Source organism: Salvelinus alpinus, chromosome 19 (genome assembly GCF_045679555.1).
Source record: "Salvelinus alpinus chromosome 19, SLU_Salpinus.1, whole genome shotgun sequence".
Lineage (NCBI taxonomy): Eukaryota > Metazoa > Chordata > Actinopteri > Salmoniformes > Salmonidae > Salvelinus > Salvelinus alpinus.
The window spans coordinates 8,500,818-8,518,284 of NC_092104.1; the positions used below are offsets into that span (position 1 = coordinate 8,500,818).

At 45.5% G+C, this 17,467-nt stretch overlaps 1 protein-coding gene across 1 annotated transcript; it reads left to right on the top strand.

Annotated features, from left to right (window-relative positions):
- The first annotated feature begins 10,011 nt into the window (after positions 1-10,011).
- Positions 10,012-16,831, top strand: LOC139546002 (octapeptide-repeat protein T2-like). The gene is made up of 2 exons (XM_071354265.1): positions 10,012-10,117; positions 16,293-16,831. Exons 1-2 carry the CDS (start codon positions 10,012-10,014, stop codon positions 16,829-16,831), a joined length of 645 nt encoding a protein of 214 aa, XP_071210366.1.
- The last annotated feature ends 636 nt before the right edge of the window (positions 16,832-17,467 follow it).

Genomic DNA, 17,467 nt, shown 5'->3' on the forward strand with positions numbered 1-17,467 from the left:
GATTACTTGTTAGATATTACTGCACTGTCAGAACTAGAAGCACAAGCATTTCGCTACACTCGCATTAATAAACATCTGCTAACCATGTGTATGTGACCAATAAAATGTGATTTGATTTGATCTGTTGCAAGCAAGTTATTGGCTTCATGGACCTTGTTTCTTAGGCTACATATGTTAATATGGGCTATTTTTAGCACTTTTCTGGGTTGCTTGATTGTTTTTAATGCTTTACTGGGAAGCTTATCAGAAGCATACTTGCTCGTGTTATTTACATTGGAGCTGACATTGCAGGGTGAGCTGCACAAAGTGGTCTTCCTACTAGAGCACACCACCTCAGTGCTAAAAGTGTAACTCTGGGGTCATAGTCTCATGATTACTGCATACAATAGCTGTAGGATCAACAAAGGTATTCAGGGAAATTAGGGGGACATAAATGAAGTTACTTTCATTGTGTTTGCCAACGCCCCGGGGATAATGTACATTTGATGCAGCATTATGACGACTCATTGTCACAATGGTCGGGATTAACTGAGCTGGTCTTAGGTCATTGATAAGTCATTGTTTCAACTCGCCGGGCCGTTCCCATATCCGCAGCAGGTCTCCAAGGTGAACAGCCTCTGGCATGTTAGAACAATGTAGGTAAGGCAAGTCAGAAAGTCAGATCCGTAACTTCGGGATAAGGATTGGCTCTAAGGTCTGGGTCGGTCGGGCTGGGGTGCGAAGCGAAGAGAGGAACACCAAGAGCACAGACAATTATCTTATCTGATCTGAAGACACTGACTGTTCATGAGCCGCACCGTGACCATCACACCCCTTTCTACAGTAAGCCCAAATTTGAAGGTCAAAGGTCAGAAACAAGACCAACCAATGGACTTGGGGAATGAGAAGCCAATAGCTATGTTGGATGAGAGTCCAGAGGATGGGAGAGACTAAATAACATGAATGAAAGTGTTCAATGTCAATCCTACATCCCAAGGATCCCAGATAGCGCTGCCCTCTATAAGCAGGTTAGGGTTATGGTTTAGGGTAGGGATGTCCCAAGGACCCCAGATAGCGCTGCCCTCACTAAGCAGGTTAGGGTTATGGTTTAGGGAACGGATGTCCCAAGGATCCCAGATAGCACTGCCCTCTATAAACAGGTTAGGGTTATGGTTTAGGGAAGGGATGTCCCAAGGATCCCAGATAGCACTGCCCTCTATAAACAGGTTAGGGATATGGTTTAGGGAAGGGATGTCCCAAGGATCCCGGATAGCACTGGCCTCTATAAAGAGGTTAGGGTTATGGTTTAGGGAAGGGATGTCCCAAGGATCCCGGATAGCACTGCCCTCTATAAACAGGTTAGGGTTATGGTTTAGGGAAGGGATGTCCCAAGGATTTTGGACAGAGAGAGAGAGGGAGAGAAAGAGAGAAAGTTAGAGAGTAGCCTTGGCAACAGTTTTTTCATACATCTGTATGATCATCCACCCATTTCCTGTTCCACACACCCCGGTCAGTGTGTGTGAATGTGCGTACTTCATGAGTGTGTGTGTCTCTCCACTCAACCCAGTCCAGATGCTGCTCATGTGTTGTTAGAACTCAGGCCAGATGTTATGTGGTCACGCAGAGACACTGGGCCTAGGTTCAATCAATTGTCATTGGGGTTCACTGCTTTCCAAAACCATGGATCCTCTCTTTTGATGACTCACCCTCTCAACCTCTTAGGCTGACAGAACTAACAGATAATAGATAACAGATCGGTCTGGATATGAGTGTCTGCTAAATTACTCAAATATAAATGTTCATAGTTGTATTGATAAATAAAAAAAACGAGAAAAAAAAGCGTAGTTCACATGAAGAGGATTCGAGAGGTAAGGTTGTCATGAAGATGGCCCAATGGAATCAGGCCAGGGGACAAGAACACACACACACACACACACACACACACACACACACACACACACACACACACACACACACACACACACACACACACACACACACACACACACACACACACACACACACACACACACACACACACACACACACACACATAAACACATACTTTAACACAGAGGCAGCAGGTAGCCTAGCGGTTACCGAAAGCTCTCTCTATGAGCCCTTGAGCACTTAACCCCCAATTGCTCCAGGGTCGCCGGAAATGGCCAGACCCTGGCCGTGACCTCACTCTCTGACGGTGTCTTCAGAGGGAGTGGGGATATGAAACAACAAAATATATTTTCTAATTCACACATGCCCAATAATACACACTTGTGTTGAATAAGACAAATATAAGCACCCACCTCATAATAATAACAAAAGTATTATTACTACGTAAAATGGATTCACCTCCTTTTGATGATCAAAGCTGACTGTAGAACAGTTTATAATGTAAATCGTGAAAATATCTTTAGCACAAGATGGGGTGTCTGTTCCAAAATGGCACCCTATTCCCTAAATAGTGAACTACTTTTAACCAAAGCCCCTATAGGGCCCCTATGGACCTTGAGTAAAAGTAGTGCACTATAAACAGAATGAGGTGTAATTTGGGACTGCTCTGAACTGGATTCACATTGCTATGTGCTGATGGACAGATTACAAGCAGTTGAAGTGCCAATCCACAGTTGAAACAAAAAAACTAAGTGGATATAACCCACCTCTGTTTTGGTAAAGAGCTGAGAAACGGGGCTGAAGAAAAATAACAGCTCTCGACTTCATAAACAGAGCTACGGACGCAATGACTGACCATCCAGGCTTCTACGTCTGCATTGCTTGCTGTTTGGGGTTTTAGGCTGGGTTTCTGTATAAGCACTTTGTGACATCGGCTGATGTAAAAAGGGCTTTGTAAATACATTTGATTGATTGATTTTATTGATGATATCAACATTATGGCTTCAACCATGTTTTGAGGCTTTTAAAGCGTTTGTTTACATTTATGATGTTGACAAAAAATTGGAGTGAAACAAGCTTATATTTTGGGTTCTGACGGGGTACGACAGTTGAACTAAGTTCATGACCCATTTCTAAGTTATGTTCTTCAAGAAACAATGGGGTACATATCATTGATTGATAAGTTTGCCCATTTAACTCCACTACTGTTCCCTACACAGTACACTACTATTAACCTAACTACATAGGGAACATAATCAAACCAAATCTAATCTCATTTTATTTGTCACATACACATGTTTGCCAGATGTTATTGCGGGTTTAGTGAAATGCTTGTGTGGGTGCTATTTGGAATTCAGCCGTGGCAAATAGAATGCAAAACATAGTCCATGTGTCACGACTTCCTCTTCCTGTTCGGGCGGCGCTCGGCGCTCGTCGTCACCGGTCTACTACATACTTACCGGAATAAATACGGTTTTCCCTAAACCTTTGCTCTCTGCGCCTGACTCTGCACCCACCACTCCTAGCTACGTGACACCATGGAACATAATTTAGTGTAGTGATCATTTCAGAGAATTAACGTATGACATGCACACTACATGTTAGGCCTATAAGCACATTCATTCAACCCAATGGAAGTTGTAAGTCTACATGAATACATACGGTGCATTCGGAAAGTATTCAGACCCACAAAATATGTGTTACGTCACAGCCTTATTCTAAAATGGATAAAATTATTATTTTTTCTTAGCAATCTACACACAATACCCCATAATGACAAAGCAAAAACAGGTTTTTAGATTTTTTTTGCAAATGTATTAAATATAAAATCTGAATTACCTTATATATTTACAGCAAAAATCAAGCCATGAGGACGAAGGAATTGTCCGTAGCGCTCCGAGGTAGGATTGTGTCGAGGCACAGATCAGGGGAAGGGTAACAAAAGATTCCTGCAGCATTAAACGTCTCCAAAAACACAGTGGTATCCATCATTCTTAAATTAAAGAAGTTTGGAAACAGTGAGACTCTTCCTAGAGCTGGCCGCCTGGCCAAACGGAGCAATCGAGTGAGAAGGGCCTTGGTGAGGGAGGTGACCAAGAACTCGATGGTCACTCTGACAGAGCTCCAGAGTTCTTCTGTGGAGATGGGAGAACCTTCCAGAAGGACAACCATCTCTGCATCACTCCACCAATCAGGCCTTTATGGTAGAGTGGCCAGAAGGAAGCCACTCCTCAGTAAAAGGCACATGACAGCCCGCTTGGAGTTTGCCAAAAGGCACCTAAAGACTCTCAGTCCATGAGAAACAAGATTCTCTGGTCTGATGAAACCAAGATTGAACTCTATGGCCTGAATGCCAAGCATCACTTCTGGAGGAAACCTGGCACCATCTCTACAGTGAAGCATGGTGATGGCAGCATCATACTGTGGGGATGTTTTTCAGTGGCAGGGACTGGGAGAATAGTCAGGATCGAGGGAAAGATGAACAGAGCAAAGTACAGAGAGATCCTTGATGAAAGCTTGCTCCAGAGCGCTCAGGACCTCAGACTGGGGTGAAGGTTCACCTTCCAACAGGACAACGACCCTAAGCACACAGCCAAGACAATACAGGAGGGGCTTCGGGACAAGTCTCTGAATGTCCTTGAGTGGCCCAGCCAGAGCCTGGACTTGAACCCGATCGAACATCTCTGGAGAGACCTGAAAATAGCTGTGCAGCGACGCTCCCCATTCAACCTGACAGAGCTTGAGAGGATCTGCAGAGAAGAATGGGAGGAACTCCCCAAATACAGGTGTGCCAAGCTTGTAGCTTCATACCCAAGAAGACGCAAGGCTGTAATGACTGCCAAAGATGCTTCAAGGGTCTGAATACTTATGTCAATGTTATATTTCAGTTTTTTATTCTCAACACATTTGCAAAAATGTCTAAAAAACTATTTGTGCTTTGTCATTATGGGGTATTGTGTGTATATTGATGAGGGGAAAAAACTATTGAATCAATGTCAGAATAAGACTGTAACGTATCAAACTGTGAAAAAAGTCAAGGTGTCTTAATACTTTACAAATGCGCTGAATGTGTGTGTGTGTGTGTGTGTGTGTGTGTGTGTGTGTGCGTGTGTGTGCGTGCGTGTGCGTGTGCGTGCGCTCGTGTGTTGCTGTGAGACGTGGCATTAGTATCTTACTCGACCAGCTCCTTCATGCTGTAGCCTTGTAGGTCTGATCGCACGTCCTCCTGACTGACTGTTGTATTGAACCTAATCCACATCTACAATCAGTCTAGCTCAGCATTCTTTGGTAAACAAAAACAAAAAAGTGGGTATTTAGAGGTTATTTAGTAAAAAAAAAAAAAATTGTGGATTATTTAGAGGGATAGGTTTTGTGCTGTATGATACACCCTCCCACCTTATGGATTCTGAAAGCTTGATATTTTGGCTACTCCTCATGCTTTTATTTATTTATTTATTTTTCACCTTTATTTAACCAGGTAGGCCAGTTGAGAACAAGTTCTCATTTACAACTGCGACCTGGCCAAGATAAAGCAAAGCAGTTCGACACATACAACAACACAGAGTTACACATGGAATAAACAAACATACAGTCAATAATACAGTAGAACAAAAGTATATATACAGTGTGTGAAATGAGGTAAGATAAGGGAGGTAAGGCAATAAAATAGGCCATAGTGGTGAGGTAATTACGATATAGCAATTAAACACTGGAGTGATAGATGTGCAAGTGGAGTGATGAATGTGCAAGTAGAGATACTGGGGTGCAAAGGAGCAAAATAAATAAATAAATACAGTATGGGGATGTGGTAGTTGGATGGGCTATTTACAGATGGGCTATGTACAGGTGAAATGATCTGTGAGCTGCTCTGACAGCTGGTACTTGAAGCTAGTGAGAGAGATAAGAGTCTCCAGCTTCAGCGATTTTTGCAGTTCGTTCCAGTCATTGGCAGCAGAGAACTGTAAGGAAAGGCAGCCAAAGGAGGAATTGGCTTTGGGGGTGACCAGTGAGATATACCTGCTGGAGCGTGTGCTGCTATGGTGACCAGTGAACTGAGATAAGGCGGGGCTTTACCTAGCAAAGACTTGTAGATGACCTGGAGCCAGTGGGTTTGGCGACGAGTATGAAGCGAGGGCCAGCCAACGAGAGCGTACAGGTCGCAGTGGTGGGTAGTATATGGGGCTTTGGTGACAAAACGGATGGCACTGTGATAGACTGCATCCAATTTGTTGAGTAGAGTATTGAAGGCTATTTTGTAAATGACATCGCCGAAGTCGAGGATCGGTAGGATAGTCAGTTTTACGAGGGAATGTTTGGCAGCATGAGTGAAAGATGCTTTGTTGCGAAATAGGATGCTTGTGAATCTACTGTACATCTGTAACAGTAACGACGCTATATACAGGGGGTACAGAGTCAATGTGCGGGGGTACAGGTTAGTCAAGGTAATTGACCTAATATGTACATGTAGGTAGAGGTAATTTGACTACATAGATAATAAACAGAGAGTAGCAGCAGCGTAAAAATGGGGGGTGTGGGGGGGGTCAATGTAAATAGTCCGGTTAGCCATTTGTTTAGCTGTTCAGGAGTCTTATGGCTTGGGGGTAGAAGCTGTTGAGAAGCCTTTTGGACCTAGACTTGGGTGTCTGAAGTTTTTGGCAATTTTTAGGGCCTTCCTCTGACATCGTCTCGTATAGAGGTCCTGGATGGCAGGAATCTTGGCCCCAGCCAAGCTCTCAACCAAGCTCTCAACCTGCTCCACTACAGCCTCATCGATGAGAATGGGAACATGCTCGACCCTCCTTTTCCTGTAGTCAACGATCATCTCCTTTGTCCTGTTCACATTGAGGGAGGGGTTGTTATCCTGACACCACACACCACACCACACTGTTATCCTGGCATCACATGGTGATCAGGCCTACTACTGTTGTGTTGTCGGCAAACTTAATGATGGTGTTGGAGTTGTGCTTGGCCATGCAGTCATGGGTGAACAGGGAGTACAGGAGTGGACTGAGCACGCACCCCTGAGGGGTCCCCGTGTTGAGGATCAGCGTGGCAGATGTGTTGTTACCTACACTTAGCACGGGGGGGGCGGCTCGTCAGGAAGTCCAGGATCCAGTTTCAGAGATAGGTGTTTAGTCCCAGGGTTCTTAATTTAGTGATGAGCTTTGAGGGCAAATAGTGTTGAACGCTGAGCTATAGTCAATGAATTGCATTCTCACGTACATGTTCCTTTTGTCCAAGTGGGAAAGGGCAGTGTGGAGTGCAATAGAGATTGTGTCATCTGTGGATCTGTTGGGGAGTTATGTAAATTGGAGTGGGTCTAGGGTTTCCGGGATAAAGGTGTTGATGTGAGCCATGACCAGCCTTTCATGGCACTTCATGGCTACAGACGTGAGTGATACGGGTCGGTAGTCATTTAGGCAGGTTACCTTGGTGTTCTTGGGCATAGGGACTATGGTGATCTGCTTGAAACATGTTGGTATTACAGCCTCGTCAGGGACAAGTTGAAAATATCAGTGAAGACACTTGCCAGTTGGTCAGCGTGTGCTCGGAGTACATGTCCTGGTAAACCGTCTGGACCTAGTTTTTGCTTGTAATTAGGAATCAGGAGGATAAAGTTATGGTCAGATTTTCCAAATGGAGGGTGAGGGAGAGCTTTGTACGCGTCTCTGTATATGGAACAAAGGTGGTCTAGAGTTTTTTTTCCTCTGGTTGGACATGTAACATGCTGGTAGAAATGAGGTAAAACGGATTTAAGTGTGCCTGCATTAAAGTCCATGGCCACTAGGAGCACCACCTCTGGATGAGCATTTTCTTATTTGCTTATGGCCTTAAACAGCTCGTTGAGTGCGGTCTTAGTGCCAGCATCGGTTTGTGGTGGTAAATAGACAGATACGAAAAATATAGATGACTCTCTTGGTAAATAGTGTGGTCTAAAGCTTATCATGAGATACTCTACCTCAGGCGAGCAAAACCTTGAGACTTCATTAATATTAGATTTCGTGCACCAGCTGTTATTTACAAATAGACACAGATCGACACTGGAGGCAGCTGTTCTGTCTTGCCGATGAACGGCAAACCCAGCCAGCTGTATGTTATCCATGTAGTCGTTCAGCCACGACTCGGTGAAACATAAGATATTACCGTTTTTAAAGTCCCGTTGGTAGGATAGTCTTGATCGCAGCTCATCCAGTTGATTATCCAATGTTTTCATGTTGGCTAATAGGACCGATGGTAGAGGCGGGTTACACACTCGCTGTCGGATTCTTACAAGGCAGCCGGACCTACGACCCCTATATATCCGTCTCTTCTTCATGCGTATGATGGGGATTTGGGCCTTGTCCGGTGTCTGAAGTAAATCCTTTGTACGAGGTGAGTAATCACTGTTCTAATATCCAGAAGCTCTTTTTGGTCATAAGAAACATCATGTACAAAATAAGTTACAAATAACGCAGAAAAACACACACACAAAGGCATAATTGGTTAAGAGCCGTAAAGCGGCAGCCATCTCCTCCACCACCAATATAATTGGCCAATAGAACCAATAAAATAGCATGGGTCTGGGTCTGAGAACAGGTCAATCATCTGGGTCTGGGTCTGGGAACAGTTAAATCATCTGGGTCTGGGAACAGTTAAATCATCTGGGTCTGGGTCTGGGAAGAGGTAAATTATCTGGGTCTGGGAACAGTTAAATCATCTGGGTCTGGGAACAGTTAAATCATATGGGTCTGGGTCTGGGAACAGTTAAATCATATGGGTCTGGGTCTGGGAACAGGTAAATCATCTGGGTCTGGGTCTGGGAACAGTTAAATCATATGGGTCTGGGTCTGGGAACAGGTAAATCATATGGGTCTGGGTCTGGGAACAGGTAAATCATATGGGTCTGGGTCTGGGAACAGTTAAATCATATGGGTCTGGGTCTGGGAACAGTTAAATCATATGGGTCTGGGTCTGGGAACAGGTAAATTATCTGGGTCTGGGAACAGTTAAATCATCTGGGTCTGGGTCTGGGAACAGGTAAATCATCTGGGTCTGGGTCTGGGAACAGTTAAATCATCTGGGTCTGGGAACAGTTAAATCATCTGGGTCTGGGTCTGGGAACAGGTAAATCATCTGGGTCTGGGTCTGGGAACAGTTAAATCATATGGGTCTGGGTCTGGGAACAGTTAAATCATCTGGGTCTGGGTCTGGGAAGAGGTAAATTATCTGGGTCTGGGAACAGTTAAATCATATGGGTCTGGGTCTGGGAAGAGGTAAATCATCTGTGTAAACATCATCTCACACCACCAGCCCCACTTATTTTTGGTGTTTATAAGAGATAGAACTGGGGAACAGGGGAGTGTAGAGGAGAGGAGAATAAGGGATGGAACAGGGGAGTGTGTGGAGGAGAGGAGAATAAGGGATGGAACAGGGGAGTGTAGAGGAGAGGAGAATAAGGGATGGAACAGGGGAGTGTAGAGGAGAGGAGAATAAGGGAAGGAACAAGGGAGTGTGGAGGAGAGGAGAATAAGGGATGGAACAGGGGAGTGTAGAGGAGAGGAGAATAAGGGATGGAACAGGGGAGTGTAGAGGAGAGGAGAATAAGGGAAGGAACAAGGGAGTGTGGAGGAGAGGAGAATAAGGGATGGAACAGGGGAGTGTAGAGGAGAGGAGAATAAGGGATGGAACAGGGGAGTGTAGAGGAGAGGAGAATAAGGGATGGAACAGGGGAGTGTAGAGGAGAGGAGAATACGGGATGGAACAGGGAAGTGTAGAAGAGAGGAGAATAAGGGATGGAACAGGGGAGTGTGGAGGAGAGGAGAATAAGGGATGGAACAGGGGAGTGTGGAGGAGAGGAGAATAAGGGATGGAACAGGGGAGTGTAGAGGAGAGGAGAATAAGGGATGGAACAGGGGAGTGTGGAGGAGAGGAGAATAAGGGATGGAACTGGGGAGTGTAGAGGAGAGGAGAATAAGGGATGGAACAGGGGAGTGTGGAGGAGAGGAGAATAAGGGATGGAACAGGGGAGTGTGGAGGAGAGGAGAATAAGGGATGGAACAGGGGAGTGTAGAGGAGAGGAGAATAAGGGATGGAACAGGGGAGTGTAGAGGAGAGGAGAATAAGGGATGGAACAGGGGAGTGTGGAGGAGAGGAGAATAAGGGATGGAACAGGGGAGTGTGGAGGAGAGGAGAATAAGGGATGGAACAGGGGAGTGTAGAGGAGAGGAGAATAAGAGAGAGATTAAGGAGGTGTGGGAGGGGAACCGATGTAGGCATTTGCATTGGAGGGTAACACATTCAAACCGTAGTAAAATAAATTCAAGCCTTTTTAAACAAGGCTCATGACTTGAATTGACCCTTAGCTAAGTCCCGCCCAAGACTTTTGGTCAGCCAATCGCAGCGCTCCGTTGGATAGCAACTGTCGCTAACCAAGATTGAGTCCGACCAGCCTCAGTCAAGCTCATATTTCTAATGCATGGAAGCCAAAGAGGGCAATGGCAAAAACCACTTTTTTTTAATAGCTAAATAATTGAACAGTGCAACAAGGGTACTTCCAGCTGTGGTTCCTGAAATGCAGAGTCTGTTGTTGGAGTACTTTTCGAATATATACGAAATCATACTTTTGTTCCGTTGTTTGCTATCTGGTTAGCTAGCTCTCAGTCTCATTGGCCACTAGTGAAAACGTTGCTAACGCTAGCAACAGGTGAAATGCTTACTTATGAGCCCTTTCCCAACAATGCAGAGTTAAAAAGTAGGAAAATGTGTTGATAAAAAAAGAAAATAGTAACACAATAAAATAACAATAATGAGACTTATATACAAGGAGTAGCGGTACCGAGTCAATGTGCAGCGGTATGATGTAGTTGGGTTAATTGAGGTAATATGTACCTGGCAATCAGGATAGATAATAAACAGAAAAGCAGCATCGTACAATATGTGAAGAGTTTAAAAGTGTGTCTGTGTGAGTGTGTGTGTGGCGTCAATATGCAAATGTGTGTGTGTGTGTGTGTTTTGTGTATTTGAGCGTGTATACTGTAGTGTGTGTGTGTGTGTGTGTGTGTGTGTGTGTGTGTGTGTGTGTGTGTGTGTGTGTGTGTGTGTGTGTGTGTGTGTGTGTGTGTGTGTGTGTGTGTGTGTGTGTGTGTGTGTGTGTGTGTGTGTACGACCGCTGTAGCCCTTGGAGCAGTCAGAATAGATGGCCCTCTACCATGTTTAATGGATGGCCCTCTACCATGTTTAATGGATGGCCCTCTACCACGTTTAATGGATGGCCCTCTACCACGTTTAATGGATGGCCCACTACCACGTTTAATGGATGGCCCACTACCACGTTTAATGGATGGCCCTCTACCACGTTTAATGGATGGCCCACTACCATGTTTAATGGATGGCCCTCTACCATGTTTAATGGGTGGCCCTCTACCACGTTTAATGGGTGGCCCTCTACCACGTTTAATGGATGGCCCTCTACCATGTTTAATGGATGGCCCTCTACCATGTTTAATGGATGGCCCACTACCATGTTTAATGGATGGCTCTCTACCATGTTTAATGGATAGCCCTCTACCACGTTTAATGGATGGCCCTCTACCACGTTTAATGGGTGGCCCTCTACCATGTTTAATGGATGGCCCTCTACCACGTTTAATGGATGGCCCACTACATGTTTAATGGATGGCCCTCTACCACGTTTAATGGGTGGCCCTCTACCATGTTTAATGGATGGCCCTCTACCATGTTTAATGGATGGCCCTCTACCATGTTTAATGGATTGCCCTCTACCATGTTTAATGAATGGCCCTCTACCATGTTTAATGGATGGCCCTCTACCATGTTCAATGGGTGGCCCTCTACCATGTTTAATGGATGGCCCTCTACCATGTTTAATGGATGGCCCTCTACCATGTTTAATGGATGGTCTTCTACCATGTTTAATGGATGGCCCTCTACCACATTTAATGGATGGCCCTCTACCACGTTTAATGGATGGCTCTAGACCAGGGGTGTCAAACTCATTCCATGTAGGGCCTAGTGACTGCTGGTTTTTGGTTTTTCCTTTTAATTCCAACCTAGACAACCAGGGGAGGGGAGTTCCTTACTAACCAGTGACCTGAATTGATCCATCGAGTACAACGGAGGAGCGAAAACCTGCAGACTATACTCTAGAAGATGGGGACTGTCACAGATATTCTACTGAACATTTGTCTTCCACTCTGAACATTTCTGTCACATCTTAAATCCCTCCTGGCCATCAGAGTTGAACCTCCCTACAGGCCACTTATCCTGCTGTATTCTACATGATGAAGTATGGAGATCTGTTGTCTTCCATGGGGCCTCTCTAACCAAGCACACCCCAAACACACACACACACACACACACACACACACACACACACACACACACACACACACACACACACACACACACACACACACACACACACACACACACACACACACACACACACACACACACACACACACACACACACTGCTCTGTGGGGAGATGAGATGCCATGACTAACGCACAGTCATGTATAACCAGTGTGTGTGTGTGTGTGTGCGTACATGCGAGCGAATGAGCGTGTGTGTGTGTGTGTGTGTGTGTGTGTGTGTGTGTGTGTGTGTGTGTGTGTGTGTGTGTGTGTGTGTGTGTGTGTGTGTGTGTGTGTGTGTGTGTGTGTGTGTGTGTGTGTGTGTGTGTGTGTGTGTGTGTGTGTGTGTGTGTGTGTGTGTGTGTGTGTGTGTGTGTGTGTGTGTGTGTGTGTGTGTGTGTGTGTGTGTGTGTGTGTGTGTGTGTGTGTGTGTGTGTGTGTGTGCACCCACCCGTCTGCCAGTGTGTGAATGAGCTAATGGCCTTGTCCATCAAGCAGAGAGGGCGGAGGGGGACTTTGTGGCCTGAGGCAGCATCACCGTTGGGGTCAGAGCCCATGCCCTCCTGAATTAGATGACAATAAAGGCTTCTGCATGCTTCCCAACCGAAACAGTTCGGAAGAGTTCGTGCATATATATTATGATGACATTCTGTGACGTTTTTAGTTTGATTTGGACTTCGGTGAGTTTTATTTTCTTTCTCCAAGTTCGAGCCCACAATATTTTTTCTGGATGCAAGCCAAATTTCGGGGGGTCGATCTTTACGCCCTTTCGTCATTGATTGGTCAACAGTAGGGATTCTTCAATAAAGTCTTTGTGGTCATTCAATGAGAGACGATTCGTTTTCACGCTAATTTTTTTCACTGAGAATTACTGCACCAAACATCTTAGTTAGATGTAAAATTGTGCGACTTAGTCAAAACGAATTACAGATTTCTTGAGTTATCTTAGATTAATTCTGACTATTTTGTAGAAGTGTATATTGGCTACGGCGTCTCAAAATGGACAAACAGTATTATTGCTACCTTTGTTTCTCATTTTTCAAGGGAAGGGAGTATGTGAGCACACTCATTTGGTTCGGCTAGCTGAGTTAGGCTAGCTGGGTCCGGCTAGCTGGGTCCGGCTAGCTGAGTTCGGCTAGCTGTGTCCGGCTAACTGAGTCCGGCTAGCTGAGTCCGGCTAGCTGAGTCCAGCTAGCTGAGTCCGGCTAGCTGAGTCCGGCTAGCTGAGCCGAACTGAAGCATGCTGACACCTTTACACACACACATACACACGCACCACACTCGCTCGCACACACACACATACACACACACAGGGAGGGACCAGGGAGGAGTCCTTCCTGTAGTGTTTCCCCACGGGGTCACCTTCCTGTAGTGTTTCCCCATGGGGTCACCAGAGAATGAGACGGTGGCTTTATCCTTTATCTATCTCCACTGGTGTCTGCACTAAGGAATGCATTCCCCTGCCAGAGGATGGGCTGCTGTTGTTCTTCAAACATTCCTCCACTGGTGTTTTTATAAAGCAGAGGCAGGCTTTCTCTCCTCTGATCTTCATCCTCTCCTCTTCCTCCCATCCTCTATTTTCCTCTCCTCTCCTCTCCTCTCCTCTCCTCTCCTCTCCTCTCCTCTCCTCTCCTCTCCTCTCCTCTCCTCTCCTCTCCTCTCCTCTCCTCTCCTCTTCTCTTCTCTTCTCTCCTCTCCTCTCCTCTTCTCTTCTCTTCTCTCCTCTCCTCTCCCCTCCTCTCCTTTCCCCTCCTCTTTTCTCCTCTCCTCTCCTGTACTCTCCCCTCCTCTCCTCTCTTCTCCTCTCCATCCTCTCTTCTCCATTACCCTCTTCATCCTTTCCTCTCTCCTCCTCTCCCCTCCTCTCCTCTCCCCTCCTGTCCTTTCCCCTCCTCTCCTCTTTTCTCCCCTCCTGTACTCTCCCCTCCTCTCTTCTCCTCTCCCCTCCTGTCCTCTCCCCTCCTCTCCTCTCCCCTCCTGTCCTCTCCCCTCCTGTACTCTCCCCTCCTCTCTTCTCCTCTCCCCTCCTGTACTCTCCCCTCCTCTCTTCTCCTCTCCCCTCCTGTACTCTCCCCTCCTCTCTTCTCCTCTCCCCTCCTGTACTCTCCCCTCCTCTCTTCTCCTCTCCTGTCCTGTCCTGTCCTCTCCTCTCCTCTCCTCTCCTCTCCTCTCCTCTCCTCTCCTCTCCTCTCCTCTCCTCTCCTCTCCTCTCACCATTCTAAGGACATCTCAGTAGAGTAGTATGCAGTAGCTGTTGAGGTGACAAGACCATTCACGGTTCTTGTCAATAAACAGATGTAGGATCTTCATTTTAGCCAGTTTGCTACAGCAGGAAAATAATAACTCAGGAAAATTGTATTATTATATGGATTATAATGAATAAAAACATGTGTAGGGGTTCATATATTTTTCATGAGGGATCAAGTCTGTGGAAATTTCAGACATTAGAAGCCTTTGTATAGTTACATTTCAAATACGCTACACGTTTGAAATTTTCTGCACAAATATCACGTCCCACAAAACATTCTAACCTCTCACCATTAACAATAACAGGGGAGGTTAGCATCCACATTCATGTAGAAGTGTTCAGCAACATCTTCTATTCTTATTTACAATAAAAGTGACTCCAAAATGACACAACACATTATTTACCATTTATTTCTATTGGGGCAAAACATCATCCGACAGACAAGCAAAACAAACTGCGAATGCATCCATCAAGTTCGTAGAGTCGCAAGCTTGATGTAGTCATTCTAGGAATATGGGACCAAATACTAAACATTTGACTAAATGTAATAAACTGTAAGAGAATTTGATCAAATACTTATGCCACCTTCAAATGGGGAGACTAGATACATAAAGATATTTCATTTTTAAAGGGTATAACAAAAATGTATGAAAATAGGTGACATTCTGTACCGTCGCTTCATATAAATCGTTTGATCTCAAATCCCAAATATTGGAGTACAGAGCCAAATAAAATGTTTTAGCTTCACTGTCCAAATAAATACGTAGGAGAGTGTATATGTCAGTAACATCACCAACTAGTTTTTTTTGCGTTGTCATGGAGGATTTATTGGCATCATTACTGCTGCTATGTCAATGTTTATTTGAGTGGTAACTGTGTCTTGAATCTGGTTGTGTAGACGTGAAGGTGTTGTGCATCCTGTTTTGATACAGACGTGAAGGTGTTGTGCATCCTGTTTTGATACAGACGTGAAGGTGTTGTGCATCCTGTTTTGATGCAGACGTGAAGGTGTTGTGCATCCTGTTTTGATACAGACGTGAAGGTGTCGTGCATCCTGTTTTGATACAGACGTGAAAGTGTTGTGCATCCTGTTTTGATACAGACGTGAAGGTGTCGTGCATCATGTTTTGATACAGACGTGAAAGTGTTGTGCATGCTGTTTTGATACAGACGTGAAGGTGTTGCGCATCCTGTTTTGATACAGACGTGAAGGTGTTGCGCATCCTGTTTTGATACAGACGTGAAGGTGTTGCGCATCCTGTTTTGATACAGACGTGAAAGTGTCGTGCATCCTGTTTTGATACAGACGTGAAGGTGTTGCGCATCCTGTTTTGATGCAGACGTGAAGGTGTTGCGCATCCTGTTTTGATACAGACGTGAAGGTGTTGCGCATCCTGTTTTGATACAGACGTGAAGGTGTTGTGCATCCGGTTTTGATACAGACGTGAAGGTGTTGTGCATCCTGTTTTGATACAGACGTGAAGGTGTTGTGCATCCTGTTTTGATACAGACGTGAAGGTGTCGTGCATCCTGTTTTGATACAGACGTGAAGGTGTTGTGCATCATGTTTTGATACAGACGTGAAGGTGTCGTGCATCCTGTTTTGATACAGACGTGAAGGTGTTGTGCATCCTGTTTTGATACAGACGTGAAGGTGTTGTGCATCCTGTTTTGATACAGACGTGGGTATTTTACATGATGTTATACTGTATGTTGATGGCTTTGGGTTCGAAAATAGTTTTGCAAATGTGACAGAAGAAGACAAAACTTTTAATTCGTCATAAATTTTACGATCACAATTACAACCCCCTATTCATACAGTCCTAGACCCAGAGGATCAGAGACCCAGAGGATCAGAGGCTCAGAGGATCAGAGACCCAGAGGATCAGAGTCAGAGGATCAGAGACCCAGAGGATCAGAGACTCAGAGGATCAGAGACTCAGAGGATCAGAGAATCAGAGACCCAGAGGATCAGAGAATCAGAGGATCAGAGAATCAGAGACCCAGAGGATCAGAGACTCAGTGGATCAGATACTCAGAGGATCAGAGAATCAGAGACCCAGAGGATCAGAGAATCAGAGGATCAGAGACCCAGAGGATCAGAGACCCAGAGGACCAGAGCAGAGGATCAGGGACCCAGGGGATCAGAGACTCAGAGGATCAGAGACTCAGAGGATCAGAGAATCAGAGACCCAGAGGATCAGAGAATCAGAGGATCAGAGAATCAGAGACCCAGAGGATCAGAGACTCAGAGGATCAGAGACTCAGAGGATCAGAGAATCAGAGACCCAGAGGATCAGAGAATCAGAGACCCAGAGGATCAGAGAATCAGAGGATCAGAGTGTTATGCAGATGAATGAGGACCCAAAAGCGACGTAATAGTAACAGAGTCTTTATTCCAGTATAAAACAAATAATGATTCTCCTGGATATAAATCAATGGTAATCCAAAACAGGAAACTGCAATCCTCTCGTCAATAGAGAGGAACGACTGGAGACGCGACCACAGACTGCAGGTCGCTTCAGGAAGGCACAGACCGTAGCTGACATAGACACCTGCTCACACGCAGCATCTGAAGAAGGCAAAAGAACACGACAGGGCGGAACAAGGACACAGAAACTGCAAACATCAAACAAGAATCCGACAAGGACAGGAGCGGAAAACAGAGGGAGAAATAGGGACTCTAATCAGAGGGCAAAATAGGGGACAGGTGTGAAAGAGTAAATGAGGTCGTAGGGAGAATGAGAAACAGCTGGGAGCATGAACGGAACGATAGAGAGAGAGAAAGAGAAAGAACCTAATAAGACCAGCAGAGGGAAGCACAGGGACAAGACATGATCAAAGACAACATGACAGTACCCCCCCACTCACCGAGCGCCTCCTGGCGCACTCGAGGAGGAACCCTGGCGGCAACGAAGGAAATCATCGATCAACGAACGGTCCAGCACGTCCCGAGATGGAACCCAACTCCTCTCCTCAGGACCGTAACCCTCCCA

What these genes read in the sequence shown, in the direction of transcription:
- LOC139546002 (XM_071354265.1), top strand. Translation starts at nt 10,012, where the DNA reads ATGGAACAGGGGAGTGTGGAGGAGAGGAGAATAAGGGATGGAACAGGG. An exon ending in GGTGTGGGAGGGGAACCGAT is followed by an intron (nt 10,118 to 16,292) that starts GTAGGCATTTGC and finishes CTATTCATACAG; the next exon opens with TCCTAGACCCAGAGGATCAG.